Genomic DNA, 18,180 nt, shown 5'->3' on the forward strand with positions numbered 1-18,180 from the left:
AGGGGAGCCTCAGGGTTTGGGCCCTTTGTTCCAGAGAGCTTAGAACCAGGATGTTTCAACCCAGAACATACCTAGACACCCTCTGAGGTAAGCATACAGGACTTCGGTTTAAAGAGAGCCTGACGCGTACTGTCTTTTTATAAAGGCATCATAGTCAATGAATTGCAATGATTCATCCCATCTATGGAAGATGGAAGTATGTTAGAGGTGTGTATATGCATCTGAAGCAGAAGCTGTTTATTTTGTGTGAAGTTTCTTTTGCCGGGGTGTTGTTTGCTTCCAAGGGTCTGTGCATGCAAATTCGTGTTTCTATTTCTTTGCCTGCATTAAAGAGCATGCGTGCATTTGTGTTCACACACACACACATATACACATACACACGGGGTAGGACCGGGGCATGTGCTCATCTCATCACACGTAGGAAGGAACCACCCCACCTTCTTATTTCACTGGTGAGGAAACTGAAGCCCAGAAAATTGTAGTGACTTGTCCAAGGTCACATGGCTGGCTACCGTGGCAGAGACAGGCTAGAACTCAGGATTTTTGACCCATTTTCCAGGACTCTTTCAATAAAATTAAAATTAGTTTCACATTGAAAAAAAAATACAGGGAAATCCTTTTTTCTCTCCTCTAATCAATGAATAAGAATTAAGAAGTTCAATCTCAAATTAGTTATATAACCCCAAATGTTAAGTTTTCAACATTGACCTGGTTCAATATTGATTCCTTTTATAAAAACTACATTTATTACTGGAATTGTTAAAGAATTGCAACACATATGAAGACTTCATTAAAATAATTATGGGCATTTGTTTTTGAAGAAAAGTATCCAAAATACATAAGATTGTTGTTTGAGTTAAACAATAAAAACATCTATTGTTTCTCGTGATGGCTCTTATCTTCATACAATATGGCAAAATAACATCCCCCAAATATCCATGACTGACCTGAACTGGAGATGATTCACCTGACAGTGACTTCACGGAGCGGCCACAACTGGCATTGGAAAATAAAACAACCAGATGGTCAGCTAGCCCTCTATGCAACAAAATATCAAAGTTAATCACTGTTCTTAAATAAATGGTGTGTCCCTACTAGAAATAAATCCCTCAAACTTGAGACTTTTTTGTTTTTAATTGGGGCATATGCACAAGTGCCAATGTAGAATTTTTGGATCATATTCAAATCCACTTCTAAGCACAGGTGTGCCCGTCATTAAGTGTTTCTGTTTACCTGTACACATGGGTGTTTGCCTGGGCAACTGTGTTTGTTCTCACTCTGGTGTGCATATTTTGTGGGGAAGAGGGGGTAGTTAAGGCTTCCATTCAACTTGGGACTGTGACAGGATTGTCTTCTTTATTAAAATAAAACACGGCCCTTCCAAAATGTCAGCTGTAGGAAGAGAATGTCAGGGTTTAAGGTGAGTGTGGAACAAGCTGCCCAACTCTCTTCCCCTGAGTTTTACTTTTCCCTTATAGTCACCTTGCTAGGATCCCGGCTGACTCTGTCGTCCCAGCTTTCCCTGGCCACCCCACACGCAATTCCCATTGAAGAGGGACTTCTGGATACATCCGAGCCGCAGCTGTCCTTTTCAAAGATATTTTCCTAAATACTGAGGAGGGACAAAACCTAGGAAATGGAAAGGTATGAAAAGCACAAGGAACGTCTGTTGTCAGGGACAAGGAAAACCTTTGTTGGTTTTCTTCCCGACTGTTCCATTCCAGAACACTGCCTCTCCAGCCACAGCTACATCCTAACCTCAAAGCATGGCCTCCATGATTCTGCAGCCTCATGCCTCGATGCCCAACTTCTTAGCTCTGGCCTTGTCTTAGCACGGAGTGTAGGGTGCTGTCCCAGCATCCCTATGGGGCAGCCAGCACCACCTCAAGAGTTCGAAGTCTTCATGAGCGAAGCCTGTAATCATTAGTGCTACTTCACTTGTGTTTAGTATGTGCCAGCCACAAGGCATATCTCATTTAATCCATGCAACAATTTTCTGAGCTGGATGCCGTGGTGTTCCCACTTTACAGGTGAGGAAACTGTGGCTCAGGGCATGTACATTTCCCACAGGTATACAGCTAGTAAATAGCAGAGCTGGGTCGAGCACTCAGCTCTGCCCGAATCCAAAGCCACACTCCTATAAGGCCTCCCTGCCCTGGATGATGTTCTAGAATGTGTCCCTGCCCTGTTTCCACATGCATGCCCCTTCTTCAGTCGGTGACGCAGTGAGTGACCTCACCCTTCACGTAAGATTTGGCCCCGTGCACACAGAGCTGTGGTCCCTCAAAGGGCTGTGGTCCCTCAAAGGGTGTAACCAGCATTCAAATACACTCAAGTTATAGGAGGGAGAAAGGAGGGCCCTCCTGTTTGCTTCCTGGGTGGGGGGCATGGAGCCTGGGCAGCTGTGTTGATGCCTCCAGGCCCACTGAGGCCCCATCTCCTCTCTGCAGCCTGCAGCCCCTTTCATCCTGCCTGACTTAACGGTTTATTTTAAGCATGGCCTGACCAGGTGCTCTGGGTCAATAGGCTTAGTTTTAAATAACTAGATTCCACTCAGCGACTGTCTTCTTTAGAAGGGAAGGGACAAAACGGAGGAATGAGCCCAGCAGGCAGGGAGTCGGGAGGCGAGGAGCTGAGCCAGAGCTCGGAGACGGCTGGCCTCTGCCCCTGCTTGTAGGACCTCGGGCCTCAGTTTCCTCACTTGCAAAGCAGAGGGCAGGGCTGGGTCATGTCAAATGCCCCTTCCATTCTGCCCCCTGGGTCGCTATTCTGTGGCCATATTTACTGAAGGCAAAAGCCCGGTGAACCAGCATCCATCTCAGGGTGGTGGTGCAGCCTCATGGCGCAGGGTTCCCAGGGAAGGCAGCACAGTGTATGGCAAGCAGCTCTGTTGTGGCATCATGAGGCCTGGGTTCGAGTCTTGCTCTTGATACACGTTGGGCCCTTGAACAAGCTAAACCTTAGTTTTCTCACCTGGTTAAAAAGAGAGTGATAAAGCCTCAAACGATGTTGTGAAGATGGCAGGGACAGTTGTGTGGAAGAGCCCTTCAAACGCTAAAGGTAATAGATAGATAGATAGATGATAGGTAGATAGATAGATAGATAGATAGATAGATAGATAGATAGATAAAGGTATACTTTTTAGAAAGCAGTTAAAATTCTTAGGGATATTTTCGCAAAACCTGGAACAAGGAGTCCTAGTCCTTCTGCCTGATCTTAGGTAAGACATGGTGGAGAACTAAAGTTTCTTCTGTAAAATGAAGTTCTAGGTCCCTCCATCTTGCCAGCTCCCCACTCCCTGCACATCTCTGTGACCCGTGTCGAGGCCACCCCCATGACTCTACGGGAGGGGACATTCAGTCCTGGTTTGCAGACTATTCTCAGGTTACCACGGCCCCCCTTCTGGCATCGTGTGCAGCTCCTTATCTTGCGATTATAACATAAGGAGGGCTTCCCAACTCTACCAGCCTTTATCAAGTGAGACTTCATCGAGCTGTGTCTGTGCCCATTGTCTCACCAGGGGCCTGGCAGATGCAGGGGCCCAACATTGAGCCTTAACTGGGAAGGTGCCCTCACTCAAGGCCAACTTTCTGCAGCTTGATATGAGGAATAAACCAATTTCTGCTAGGTGACAAAGCTGAGGGGTGGAGGGATCCATGAAGATAAGAGAGGTAGAGCAGACATTTAACTGATTGTTACAAATAATTAAGTAATCACAGTGTGCGGAGTGCTGAGGGAAAATGGACAGAGCGCTGGGGGCAGCTGACCTTGGCTGGGTGTGCCAGGCCAGGGGCTTGCAGAAGTAACTCGTCATTGGAAGGGCACGCAGATTTGAGTTTTGGGGTGCGGAGTCAGAGAGAGGGGCAAGGACCTTATAGCCAAAGAATCCAAGTTCCCCATCCACGCGGGAAAGCAGTCCTCAAGAGCAAGAAACAATTGGCCCCAGGTCACTGGGCCAGGAGACGCAGGGCGTCTTTGGCAGAAGCATGGCAGGTTCTTGGTACATGTATGACACATGCATGTATAGGACCACAGGCTCCAGGCCGGTGGGTGGCAGGGACCCCGCGCCTCTGAGAGGGCAGACCCGGGTCTGGGCTGTATTGTCTGGGCCCCCGTCCCTGTACCTGGGGCGTGTGAGGCCGGGGCCGTCCGGGTTCCGGGCTCGCGCGGGCGCTCACCACCCGGGGTGCCGCGGGGGGGCGGGGAGAGCCGTCGCCTAGCCCAGCCCCGCGGATGACAGGAGCCGGGGAGCCGAGGAGGGAGGAGCCGCCGCCGCCGAGCGCTGGGCTGAGGAGCAGAGAGAGCCGGGCGCGGAGTGCCGGCGGCTGGGAGGGCGCTGAGCGGGGGAGAGGCGCTGCCGCACGGCCGGCCACCGGACCACCTCCCCGGAGAATAGGGCCTCTTTATGGCATGTGGCTGGTAACTTTCCTCCTGCTCCTGGACTCTTTACACAAAGGTGAGACCCGCGCGGGCGGGAGGACGGTGGAGGCGGTGGGGCCCGGGTGCGCGCGACTGGTGGCGAGGCGGGGTGCCCGGCAGGTTCCAGGTGCCCGGGGGCACCGACCCGGGTGCACGGCCCTCGATGGGGCGCAGCAGGGGGCAGGGGCAAGCGCCCGGAGAGGGGGCCGGTGATGGTCCTCCCCGGACAGCTCCGCCAGCCACCGGTGCCTGTCGTCCTGGGGCGCGCCCGTAGAGGAGGTGGCGAATGAGCCCCTCGCCTCCCCCTCGTCGCCGAGCTGCAGTTCTTCCCCTGACCCCTCCCCCAGCCCCTTTGCCCGCTCCCTGCGGCTCGGTGGCGCTGGGACCTCGGGGTGCCCTCCGAGTCCAAGGCTGTGACTATTGACCTGGGGGAGTCCTCCCTTACTCCGGCCTCGGACTCGGCGCCGCACTCCTCCTTTACAACCGTGCGTCCCTCGACCGCCCTGGACCTCCTCCCCGGCGCGCTTGCGGGCGCACCGCATAGCGCCCATTCACGCCTTGGCTGGGTGCAGGGCAGGGACAGCTGGGGGTCCCGAGAGCTGGAGTCCCCGTGTAGCAAGTTTGTTTTGCAGACCCAGAGGCCGCCGTCCCTGACCTCACCCTCCTGCCCCGGGCGCTTGTTCCCGCGGCGCCGCGCCGCCCTGTGCACCTCAGGCATAGCACTCCAAGGCGCGAGATTCGCCGCCGCCGCGCCTGGCCAGCTGGCCACGGGGACAAGTCTTTGGGCTCTGGGGGTGGGGTGGGGGGCGTGTCCCTTTCCCCGAGGGAAAGGGGTTGCTAGGGATGGGTCCGGGTGTCCGGCGTGTCCAGGCCTGTTGCCAGGGCGCCGCGCACCTAATCTGCGAGGAAGCCGGGACTGAGGGACCGGAGGGGACAGACTCTGCCTCCAGGAGTCACCTGGGCGCGGAGCCGGGACGCGGCCGGTGCGGGTGGTCTGGCTTCCAGGTTATCGCAGAAGACGTTCCTCTGGGCGCGCAGATGGCGGGAGACAAGGCGGCCCAACTCCGCGCCCTTGCGCGGCGGGGCACACACGCTAGTACAGGCTCAGCTTCTCCGGTTCAGCCCTTGAACTTTTCTCCATCGCGGCCTGGGGGCAGCTTCTCGTCCTTTTGCCCCGCGCATGCCTTGGCCGAGCGGCAACTCTTGACCCCTAGGCGGTGGGGGAAGGGCAAGACAGCAGAGGGTTGGCGCTCAGGGTCCTTTCTATGCACGCCCCGGGGGTCTGGAGTCTGCGACCGCCGGAGACCACCGCAATAATTTTTGTTTGGGGGGGGGGACTCTTATTTTATTTGTAAATACCTGCCGGCCAAAGCCAGACTGAAGGCCAAAGATTATGCTGGGGTTTGCTGGGGAGACCAGGGTAGCGGGTGGCTTTGGAATCATGGACAAAGTAGTTGAGTTTTACAGATGCAAAGGGATCCATGGGGTGACACCCCCAGAGCCAGTCGGTCGGTGGAGGCTGGTTAACCCCTTGCCTTCTGCATAGCACCCCTTCATCCCACTTTATCAGAGCAAGAAGACTGCCTCTTGTTCAACCCTAACACCCCCTCTTTCCCGCCCCCCAATCTCCCTCTCCCCAGGCTCTTCCTGCCTCCCTCCGCCCCCGCAGGCTGGCTCAGCTCGAAGCTTTAATTACATTAATATTAAAAATACATAAGGTGAGGAGAGGCAGCTTTCTCTCTAGCTAGCTCTCTCCACCTTCTCCCCTTTTCCCATTTTGTTAGACTCTGGCCCAGCTTTGTCCTTAACTCTGCCCCATCTTTCCTCCATCCCTCTTTCTGGAGACCTGTTCCAGAGCAGCCTAGCCCCCAGGAGTGGGGTCCCCTCAGCAAATACCTGAAGAAAGCTCCTGTCCCCCCTTCCAGGGGCCTAGAATTAATAAATGAAGCCCGAGCTATCTGATAGGGAGGGAGCAGATGGGAGTGGGGGTGGAGAGGCCCAGAAGGCAACAGGACAGCCAGGGGGTCAAAATCCTTCCCAACTTAAGAAGGAAGTTGTCACTGGCCTCTGCCCATGGGAGCTGGCGGTGCCAGGTGTGATGGGCCCTCCGTGAGCTCTCCGTCTGCAAAGGCCTGATGTCGCTGCTATTGACAGGCCCCAGACTCTGCTCTGGGTGCCAGGGCGCCTCGCCAGACAGGCCTTTCTTTTCCTTCATGCCTTAATTGGGTCTTAGGTGCCAGGCTGGTCCCCGGGGCCTGTTCTGCTTGGGGTGACCTGGCGGGGAAGGGGTGGGTGGAGGTGGCAGCGGCTCCGGGAGGATGTGATGTTGGTGAGAGCAGGGGAGATGGGGTTCGGTGTATTTTCTCTCCCGTTGCCAGTCACCCCCGCGGCGCCAAGGAAAATGTAAATGTGAATGTTCCAGCCTGTTACAGAAAACAATATCCTCTTGCAATAATTTGTACGTCCATCTGTGAGGAGCGGGAGGAGGCAGAGAGAGAGAGAGAGAGAGAGAAAGAGAAGAAAACAGGATGAGATGGAGCATCCGCTGGATGGAATTAAGCAGTTATTGAATGTGCTTTAAATGCCTTTTATTTCCATTCCTCTCAAAATATCCTTTTTTTTTTTTGATGAAGCCCGAGCCCAGACCGATTCCCCAGAACTAAACTGGGAAGGTGTTTTAATAATTGGTTATCGAGCCTCCAATAACCGCCTTATTATTGCCAAAACAAACCCAGGTTTGGGCATCCGGATGAGCCCCAGCGAGTCTCCCTCCGCCGTGACAACCAGCGTGCCAGCATCTGTGTGGACTGCATTTGCATTTTTACTGTGTAAAAGAACAAGCTTCCCCGGCACTAAAATTCCTGTTTTCTAAAAGCCAAAATAATGGGTTGCATTGATTTTTTTTTTCATTTCCCACCCCAACCTCTTAGATGGGGACCCTTGGTTCTTCTCTCTTGAGAAGACCAAATTAAAAGCCTTCATCAGGCCATTAAGAAAATCTCTAGCACTCTGTTCAGTGTCTAATTAAAATGGAGGGGGGCACCGGGAGAGTGTGTTATAAAAAAATCTCGAAATGGCAAACAGAACATAGGGGAGGCAGGCAAAGGACCAGTGAGCATCGGGGAGGGGGCGGGTGGGCAGGGAGGCCTTGTTGCTAGAATAACTTGGGGAGACTGGAATTGTCGCGGTGCCCGACCAGCCTTCCTGATGCTTCATGTGTCTGGGCATCAAAGCCAACTGCCTCTAATGTATTTCTGCAGCAGAATAGAAGCAAAAAAGCAAGTAAGCAGTTGACCCCAAGGCAGTACTCCAGTTGAGCAGATCCCAGGGGACTGGCTGGAAAGGCTTATATTTCTTAGTTTGAGGACTAAGGAGGTGGTAGGCCATCATATAGGGGTTCAGCCCAGCGATGGCTTGCTGAAGAAACAGACCTCCGAGCAGGCAGGCCCGGCGCCCCATTTATAAGATGGGGGACTTGCCTGGAGCTCCTGTGGGCTACCGTACCTCATGGGCTGTTAGCCCCAGATAGAGGGATGCAGACCTCAAGCTCCCCTTACCTCCTTCCTGCTTTCAGAAATTCCTCCTTGTGACTTGTTTGGTCCCCTGCTCTGGATGGTTTCATTTGTGGATGAGGAGGGGGGTGAAGGGATGTTCAGAGAGTCTTTTTTTCTGGGGTACAGGTTCCAAACTGGGAGGTTCTTGCTCTTCCCGCATGATCTTGGAGGAGATGTGCTTTTGATGACATTTGAGTTCCCAGCTCTTGAAGTACCGTCTTATCCCCCAACCCGGGAGATTCTGATTAGCACCCAGGTGCCTGAATGGGGTGAGCCACCAGCAACAGAGATGACAGGGTGCCAGGAACCTGAGGGCGGGCCCCAGCTTTGCATATTAATTTGCATATAAATTTACATGCTCACCTAGCCAGGCCGAGAGCCTCTTCATCTTCATCTCAGGTTGGGAACAGCTGGTCAGCAGCATTTCCTTTGCACAGACCCGGAAACACCAGGAGTGGGGAGATGATGTTTTTGCTAGTGCTTCTCTCTTGCCTCTGAATTTTAGCCTTTAGGGGCTCAGCACTGAGTTTGCCATCTGGCCAGGCAGCCCCAGAGCTCCCACCTCCCATATCCAAGTGCACACAATCAGTGGTACTGGGGCTGCTGCAGTGGGATGGGTGGCAATGGGCAGAGACACCAAAGGGAGACCAAACTTGGGGTGCAGGTTGTCCCTCTTGTGCTGCTGGAGAAAGAGGGGCACACCAGCTGCAGCCTCTAGTGAACCCACCCCGACTGCTCCAGAGTGGAGGCAGCTGGGTGCTTCATGCCGCCTGTCAGTAGGTGGAGAAAAGTGGCTGATGGATGGAGTTTGAAGTGAGCAGAATGTACCTTCACATTCCTGGTTTGTTGGCATCTTGATCAAGAGTTTCTTATCCCACCATCATTAGGGCAGCTTCGGTGGTGCCCTCCCATGCAGTTCCTGGTGAGGTCATGGAGGGAAGAGGGTGTAAAGACTTGAGAATAATCCTGGAGGAGCAGACACTCCGGGAGAGCTGGAGGGCTCCCTCCCTGGGAGCCAGCTGGGAAGCCCGCGGAGGGAGCGTGGCTTCAGGAATGGTTTTGTCTGCATTTCTGGGGCCCTGAGCAAATCCCACCCTGGCAGATGCAGCTCCAAGGCCTTCCAGGCTGTTTTTCTTCACATCTACTGCTCCAGGAGGATACTGGTCTGCCCGGAGCCACACAGGAGATTTCAAAGGATGCTGTATGGAGCTGCAGGGATGGATGGAGTAGGGAGGGGAAGGGCAAGTGTACAGAGCTTTAGGCTTCCCTCTCTCCACCCCTACCATCCTTGTGACTGGCACATTCATTAATTTAATATATTGGAGTTGTGGAGGGAAATATAGAAGATCGCATCCTTCTATATTTGATGTGGTGGGGCGGGACTTTGGAGTCCAGGCAAATCCTTCATTCACATCTTCGTTCTGTTCTTACTAGCTATGTGCCTTTGGGCCTCTCTGAGTCTCAGTTTCTCCATCTATGAAATGGGATAAAATGAGGGGATGTATGTAGAGTAGCCAGATCATAGTTGGTGCCAAGTTAATGTTAGGTTGCTACTGTTTTCTGCCCTGCAGCCACCGTCCTCCTGCTGCCCCCCCCACATCAATCGATAACCAAATCCTGTCCTGAGCAATTGTATTAACTGACTACGTTTCTATGCCAAACCAAGGGGCATGACTTAGACTTTGTAACAATAAGAGGGACAGATGAGGGGATGCCCAGTCATTCTTTCTATGAACTAGCCTCCTCGGGAAGATAGCTGGGGTGACGCAGGCACCTGGGGAGCCACTTCACAGCACACCCTGGTCCTGGTTGTGGCAGCAGCAGGAATGGTTGAGGGCAGAGGTTGGTCCCAGACTTGAATTCGAGGGTGAGTCAAAGGCCATCTCATACCTGTCAAAGGAGGGGTGGGCTGGGAAATCTCTGCATGGTTGGCCCGAGTAAGAACCATCCTAGGTTTAATGCCAAGGTGAGTCTGCCTAAGGTGAGTCCCATAGCTTTGAGCTGAATGGGTTTCTGTGTCTTTCCCTGCTGAGATGAGTCTCTCTGCTTTGCAGGTAGTTTTGTGTATGGGAAAAACTCTTGGCAGCCCATGTCCTTGGGGGTCCCTGGACCAGCCCTCCCCACATAACCCAGTCTGCCCCAGGGAAAGCAGCACACGACCCAAAGGTCAAGTGCTGCCCATGGCAGGTGGTGGCCTGTGGGCTCCCCGCATAGGGGGAGGGCTTTGGGCACAGGCTGTGTGCCCTGTTGAACAGATGTTTATCCAGTGCTGCGTTTGTGTGAGCTGCATTAGCCTTAGGTACTACCCGGGCTACCAGCTGCTGCTCCCTCACCCGCCCAGCCACCTCCCACTCACCTCCCTGCATGCTTGTTCCACCCGACGTGTGCACTGATAGTTTCCAAGGTCACCATCTTCATCAAGAACAAAGGTATTTAAATACTAGCCAACCAAGTGGCATAGCCATTAAACTCACCGAAGACATGTGTATGCACGTGTGCACATGTGAGTGTGTTGGACAGACTTGCCCATGGACTCAGAAAACAAGGCCGCCTAACTTAGGCAGCTTACCTCGTAGTTCATGTGCCTCTATTTCCTAATCTGTAAAATAGACAAAATAGCCCCTGTCCTGGCTTTCCTCAGAGTGGTGGTTATTGTATGTGTGCGAGAAAAATGAGGGGCATAAAATTAAGCATCATGTGGAAACGCTGCGTAAATGGAACAAGGCAACATGTAAACACACACATGTAAAAACCACAGCAAATCAGCCTCAGCCTTATAAATGCTGTGCCAAAATGGAAGGTATAATTACTGTCATTTCATCATACGGAACAACGAAGTCCTCACAGCTGTTTGTGGCTGTTCCCCCTCGCTGCACCCCACCCCCAACCCCCACGTAAGGAGAGTTTTCCCAGCCTTTGCTTTTCATCAACGTGGGGAACAGCTGATGAGGCACACGCCTGCCGGCAGTAGTCTTCTTGGAGCCGACTTGGCAGATTCCCTGGTGGCCCTGGGTCCCAGGGGACAGTGGGAGGAAGCCTACCCCTGCTCTGTCCTCCATTCCCCTCCCCAAGTCCTCAAATGCAAGTCTCTTCTATAATCTTCTGGATGGACTCCCTAGAGGGGTGATTTTCCCTGCAGGGAATTCACCAGTTTAGTGGGAAAAGTAGTAGACACAGAGCTCTAGCTCGTGTGACCTCACTTGAGGTCATAGAAATCACTGGAATCCAGGCCCCGAGAGCCATACTGAATCCAGGGTCATAGAGCATGGTGTGTGTGTGTGTGCGCGTGCGCGTCTGCTTTGGGATATGAGAAGGAAGTCCAGGTGACCACCGTGGGGAAAGTTCTCCCAGGATTGGAAGGTACCTTAAGGACATTTAATGCATCTAACCCAACGCCTGACTCCGCCCTGCAGCTTCCCCACCAGGAATTGCTCCTTCACAGCTCCAGTACTACCAGTGGCAGGAGCCTCATTCCTTTCAAGGCAGCAAATTCCTTGAAACGCAGCTCCGACTGTTTCAGAACTCATCCTTAGAACGAGCCAGATGCCATTTTGTATCTTCTTGTTGGTCCCGATTCTACCTTTTGAGCCATGCAGCCATCTGACAAACCCTTGTCCACTTGTAGACAATGTCTTGCCCATCTGGGGCCTCCTCTGTAGGTACACAGCACCCTTAGGTCCTTCAGTGCTTCCTCCAGGATGCTGTGTCATGGGTCAAGATTCTCCTCCAACCCTGGGGTGCTCGTTCTCTGCAAGCGGGGTGTCCAGAATCCAAAGAGTGGTGGGACCAGGAATCAGGAGGCTGGTTCTAGCCCCCGCTGGGACTCTGACTAGCTGAATATCTTGGGTAAATGACTCTACCTTCCTAGGCCCCATTCTCCTCATCTGGAAATTGAGGAGATTGGACAAAATAATCTCTTAAGGCCCTCAAGCATTAACAATCTAAATCTAGGAATCTCTGGGGACAACTGTACTGTCTGAGCCAACTCTCTAGAAAGAACTTTCCGGCCACGAGGGGCCTTCCGTCGACAGGTCCTGTCTAGCAGGGGCTGGAAGATTAAAGTGCCTGCGCCTATCAGCTGTTCTCATAACTTCTCCTGGAGCGGATGGTGCAGGGGCCTTGCAGACTGAAGGATAGCTCCAGCTTCACTGTTCCATGTAGGTTTGTGTTTACTGGCTATTGGAACTATGTCTGTGCTACGAATCTTCTAAAAAACACAACAAACAAACAAAACAACCTGTTTCTGATGGAGGGGGGTTAAATACTTGAGCCCAGGAGTAGTGCTTTTCTTTGGGGTGAGACTGCCTCCCCGGGGGCATTTGAAAATATGGGGGCAGGAGGGCAGGCTTTTTGGCCATATCACCGACAGGGGTGGGGAGCTGCTGGCATTTATTGGGGGAATTGATGAACAAGGGAGGACACATCCAATGCCTAGGATGGTCCTAAAACATTAGAATTATTTCTTCCCAAAATGCCGATAGTGCACCTGTTGAGAAGTGCAACCTCAAATAAAGGAGGCCGGGGTTTGAAATGCAGCCTGTCACTACTTGCTGCACAATCTAGGATATTACCTGACCTTACTAAGTTCCCATTTTCTTATTTGCAAAATGGGGTTGCGAGCAGTAGCTGCATTAAAAGGTTGCCGTGCAGATTAAACATGCCATAATGCAAGAATAGGGCTTCCCGTGGTGCCTGGCACAAAATAAATGCTAGAAAGAACTGTTGGCAACACGATGGTAATGATAGATTAAAGCAGGTGTGCCAGATTTGGGGGAAGCAGAAGGCATGGGACTTGATTCCCGGCTGATCCATCTCATCCTAGGAAACATACCAACTCAGGTTGCCTGGCAAACGTTGTCTGGGGAGATTTGCCTTGTCCTCCCTAAGGTTTAGATTCAGAGCGTCTCCAAGGTGTGAACGCACCACCAGGGGGGTTTCAGATGAAAGAGCCAAGACCCTGTTCAGGTGGGTCTTCGCCTGGGTTTTGGATGGATGTGGTGTTAAATTAAGCTCAGACCCCACTGACTGATCCTCTCCGGACCCAATTTTTCCAACTAAGAATAATCATAGTGAAGGCAAATAATGAATCTTGAACGAAAACCTTTGTGTGAAAAGATGCTGCGAAATTGCAGTGAATTGTCAACCTTGCAAATCAGTCTAAGAAACCTCACTGGCCCACCTCTGCCTAAAGAAGTCTGCGTAAGACCCAGGGGGAGCAGCCGTGGGGCTGCTGCAACGCTCTGTTGTTATTGATTTCACTGCTATTATTTTGTTAACTTGATCACCAAGTTAAGCTAAGTAATGTGATGCTAGAGACTTGTCTGCCAAGCCCACGAGAACTGTCTATTGTTGGAAAAGGTGATATTGAAATCCTGTGTGATGAATCTGACTTTTCTAAGAAGTTTTTTCCATGAGTGTGGATAGAGGACTACTTGCAACAGAAACACAGTTTCCTGGCCCCATCACAGACTTGGTATCTAAGGCACTGCATTTTTAGCAAGTTCTCCAGGTGATTCTTATACATATTTTTGTTGCTGTTGTAGGCAAGGGGTAGATGCTTGTTGAGTAAGGATTCATTTATCCCATGAACATTTACTGCTTGCCTACTATAATAATAGTACCGATAAATGAAACAGGGATTACTTAGATACACCAGAAACTGCCTGAAATTCACATAACTTTCATAGCATCTCCTTTTAGAGAGGAAGTGAGTGAGACACAGGGAGGTGAGGTCATGTTGCCTCAGGTTAAATCACTTGTATGTAGCAGAGCAGGATTCAAACCCAGGTGATCGGCATCAGAGTTTGGTCTTTTTACCTCTGAGCTAAGTGCCAAGTATCCTGTTGGGCCCCATAGACAGAGAATTGATCGAGATAGACACTGCCCTGGAGACGCTCACAGCCTCCTGGGCCCTTGGCCCCTGCTCCTGCTCCTTGAGGACCCACCATCTCCCCTGCTTGCTGTGCTTCTTGCCTGCTCTTGCCTGTCTCTGTGGGATTTGTTGCAGGCACCCCAACTCTGGTTGGAAAGTCCAGTGAATAAGAAGAGTAAATACTGCTGAGGCAAGAGAACAAAATACCTCGGGTCTCCCTGGGGAGGTGGGGAGGTGTTAATATTTCAGTCCCCTCAGGTTGTCATCTACCAGGATTGGAGACGATGGCCTGGGAATAATCCAATGTGCCCTTCAGAGGGAGCCACCCAGCCTCCATCTAGTGCTCTGCACTGTGTCCCGACACCCCAATCCCAACCCAGGCAGGCCAGGTAGGAGGCACCTGGGTGTCGTGTTTCCTTCGCCAAACTAATCCCGGAGCCCAGACGGTGGAGGGCGAGCGGGTGCAGTGGATATTTAGGTTTCAGCAGTGACCCTGGGAACAGCCCAAATGCCGGGGGGTGATTTCTGGTTTAAAAATATTGCTGTGCTATTTCTACACTTCTAATCTCCTAGCGATTTGGAGCCTGTTTTATGAAACACAGCATCGGGTGGTGCGCGATGTTAAACGGCAGAGAAGATTAAATGGGTTTAAGTCTGGGCGTCTGTCACATCACAACCAATCCCATAACTTCCATTTTCTATTAAAAATCCGTTTCCCCCTTTGACCAGAAGAAGCTTTTCCGTGGATCTGAATGTCTCTCTCTCTTTATTTATGAACTGCTTTCCCCTCCTCTTCTTTCTCTCTGTAAATATGCCTGATTCTCTCTACAGAGGGAAGAGCTGGAGGCGTGACTAGGGTTTAAGGGGAAAGTTGTAGTTTCCTGTCAGGGGCTTTGATTTCTAAAGTGGGACTGGCTTAGATGGAAGAAGAGAAGGAGAAGCTTCATAAGACCCCCAACTTCCAACACTTCAGCATTGTGATGGAAGAAACATGGGTTTGGGAGCCATGCAAACATCAGTTGAGTTTTGGCTCCATCTCTTTCTTGCTGGGCAATCTTGGAGAAGTTCTGCATCCCCTTGAGCCTCTTTTCCTCACCTGTAAAATGAGACTGACAGCATCTACCTCATACTTTTGCATGAGGGTTAGATGAGAAAATGCACATGGAACACCCAAGCCCAGTACCCGGCATGCAGTAGGGGCTCAAGACAACTTTGTCTTCTTTCTTTTGAGGTCTCCATCCACCAGGCTGATAAGCCTGCAGGGAAATAGGGATCTGGCCAAAATGAAGTTAGGCATAAAGATGATAAGAACTTGCGTAATCTGTCACCACTACCAGAGGAATATTTCGACACCCTGCGTCATGCTTTTCCAAGATTGTGAATGTCTAGATTCTCCCCACTGCCTCCCACAACTGGGGGCCAAACATGTCAATCCAGCTGATTTGGCCCCTACTCCCCAAGTCCACCCAGTGCTCCTTCCTGGTGGGTTTTGGCAGTGTTGTCCAACACATGCCACACCCACTCCTGCTGCTGAGGCTTTGCTCAGGCTGTCCCCTCTAGAAGGACCTTCTCTTTGTCCCATCCACACATCCAGATCTTCCTTGGAGAGTCAGCTCTGGTGCCCCATTCCCAAAGCCTTCCCTGACTGGCAATTAACTTATGTCCTCCTCTTTCCCTTGTCCCTCCTTGTCTGCTCGGTACTTTGAGCACATTGTCACTGCTGCTGTCTCTCCCTTCCTCTCCTCCATCTCATTTACAAGCCCCGGAAGGGTGGGGCTGTTCTTCCTCGTCTTTGATGTCTTCCACCATAACTGTGATACTGCTGAGCACAGAGCTGGTGCTCGATAAATAATCCTGAAGGGAATGAAAGTCTTCCTGGTCCCTGCATCAGAGAGGACCTAGGGGAGGAAGGCTTTGAAGGGTGTAGAAAGAAGCAGGAGGTGGAGAACTTTTAAAATCTTATAGGGTTGCAGGGAGGAGCTGTGCCTGGGGCATCCCTTGCAGAAAACTTAGGCACCCTCCACCCTTTGGGGAGACCTGGCCATCCCTCGTGGTTGGATATCCTCTTTATGGGGTACCATGTCCTATCACATTCTATTTTACCTGCCTGCTTGGCAACCCTGTGAGACAGGGAAGGTGGTGCAATCACCTCCCTTTTGTCAATGAGGACATTGAGACTCCCAGAGGTTAAGTGGTTTGCCTGAGCTGACATGGCAGGTCAGGAATGAGCCCCAGGAGGGATGGTGGCTCTGTGCCTCTGCAACCCAGGGCTCTGTCTATTGTGTCATGCCTCCCACACTCCCTGCTGGTTGAGGCTCTGTCATTGCTCTGCAGACTGCAGGAGGCAGGGGAGCCCCTCTTGTAGAAGCCATGCCAGGCACCATGAGATATAGCAAGATGCTCAGGCCTTGTGACCCCATCTTCTATCCCTGGGTGACAGCACAGACCCATGGTTCTGTGAATGATCACCTGGGGCCCTAGCATCCAGCCTCCATCTAGTGATTAGGATGTGCTGAGATCTGAAGTACTTGGTGATGTTTTAGTTCCTTGGCTGTTCAATCAAATGCCATGCAATGGGTTGTTTAAACTGTGGGAACTTAATGGCTCACAGTTTTGAGGCCAGGAAGAAGTCCAAATCAAGACATCACGAAGGCAATGCTTTCTTCCTGAAGACTGGCATTCTGGGACTGGCTGCTGGCAATCCACAATCCTTGACTCCTCTAACACATGGCAGTGGGGGTCTCTCCCTTCTCTTCTGGGTTTGTTGACCTTCAGCTCCTTGCTTTCTGTGGACTTCTCTCTCTATCTCTCTGGATTTCATTCCATTTATAAAGGATTCCACTAATGGGATTAAGATTCATCCTGATTAAGGTGAGTTACAACTTAACTGAAGTAACCTCATCAAAATGTCCTACTTACAATGGGTTCACACCCATAGGAATTGATTAAATTTGAGAACATGTTTTTTGGGGGTACATGCAGCTCTAGTGGTTATGCCTCAGTTCCCCCTTTAAGTGTTTGCTCACTCCTTTTCCTTGGCAGGTGGGGTGAGCCTAAATTAATGTTTATTTAAGGGTTTCTGCATTCTGGGCTGACAGGTGCCTTGTGATGGTAAAATATGAACCCCACGTAAGTGCAAATGCCATTGTTTTACACCCGAGGGTGATGTTTCATAATGGCAATGCACTGTCAGAGCCGTAAGCAGAAATAAATGGTTTGTCTAATCTTCCCCAGTTCCCCCAGACTCAGAAGACAGCCATTCACATCCTGGGGTGGGAGAAATATGAGGCTACTCGCCTTTTGCTATAAATCTGCCATTTCATCAGTCCTGGCAGGTGGCTGGACAATCCCAGTCAATTCATCAATTAAATCTACCCATTTGTAGTTGCTAAGAGCCCTGTGTCCTTGGCTCTGGCAAAATTCGAGGCCCAGGAGTGCTGGAAGGCTGGTGTCATTGAGGCTGATGTACCTGTAGGAGCAGGGGGAGGCCTGGGGAAGGGGCCCTCTGGGGAGGCAAGATGGGTGGAGTGGAATTTCAGCCATGAGAGGAGACTAGGAATATGTCTTGGGGGTGACAGAGAGGGAGGGGGAGATTACCCAGCCTGGAAACCAGATTTTGTGGGTTCTTTGGATCTGTAATCAGTGTGGTTCATGCAGTAGAGCAGAGTGGCTCCATCCTTGGGCTTTGAAGTCAGGCAAAGTTGTGGTCCACTCCCAGCTTGGACGCCCACACACTGTGTAACTTTGGGTAAGTTAGCTAACTTCTCAGAGTCTTAGTTTTTTGCAAATCTATAAAATGCAAATAATAATAAGAGCCCCCAGGGAGTGATCATTAGATGAGTTACTGTCTATGATACGCCTAGCACTGAACCTGGCCTGTAGTTAATTAAATCCGGGGCAGCTATAATGAATCTTGTTGGTTCTGTATCATTACAGAAGACCACAGCATGCTTATCCTTAAGTATTTACTTACCCTGTCCCATGAATCAGACAACTCCTGAATTGCTCCCCTTCATTCTGCTCCTAGCTTCTAAAGTCCATTTATCTGGCACAATGTAGAATCTTACTTTTCCTTGATGGATTTCGGTTTCCCAAACTCATGAAGCTGCCATGGTGAGGGTGTCTGATGAGCTAGATTGTCTTGCAAGCAGCCCAGAACCCAGAATAATGATCCTGCTCCCACAGGCTAAGAAAGTCATATCTGAAATGTCCAAGGGCCAATAGGGACCACTCCCGGTGCGAGTGTGTGCGTGTGCTAATCCCATTCTTGACCAGCTGAAGGTGGAAGCTAGTGTTCCAGTTGGCTTTGAGGAATGTGTGAGCTAATGCATTATT

At 51.2% G+C, this 18,180-nt stretch overlaps 1 protein-coding gene across 2 annotated transcripts in view; it reads left to right on the forward strand.

Annotated features, from left to right (window-relative positions):
- The first annotated feature begins 1,758 nt into the window (after window positions 1–1,758).
- DSCAML1 (DS cell adhesion molecule like 1) overlaps window positions 1,759–18,180 on the forward strand; it is a 343,174-nt gene continuing 326,752 nt past the window's right edge. The window contains exon 1 of one of the 2 annotated variants that reach the window (XM_077112787.1): window positions 1,759–2,030. In XM_077112787.1, coding sequence (XP_076968902.1) covers window positions 2,006–2,030 — 25 coding nt within the window. In that variant the 5' untranslated portion in view covers window positions 1,759–2,005. Of the gene's footprint in view, window positions 2,031–4,287; window positions 4,457–18,180 lie in introns of those variants that run through there. The other variant, XM_077112788.1, reaches the window with a different exon arrangement.

This window comes from Tamandua tetradactyla, chromosome 8, assembly GCF_023851605.1.
Source record: "Tamandua tetradactyla isolate mTamTet1 chromosome 8, mTamTet1.pri, whole genome shotgun sequence".
Classification (NCBI taxonomy): domain Eukaryota; kingdom Metazoa; phylum Chordata; class Mammalia; order Pilosa; family Myrmecophagidae; genus Tamandua; species Tamandua tetradactyla.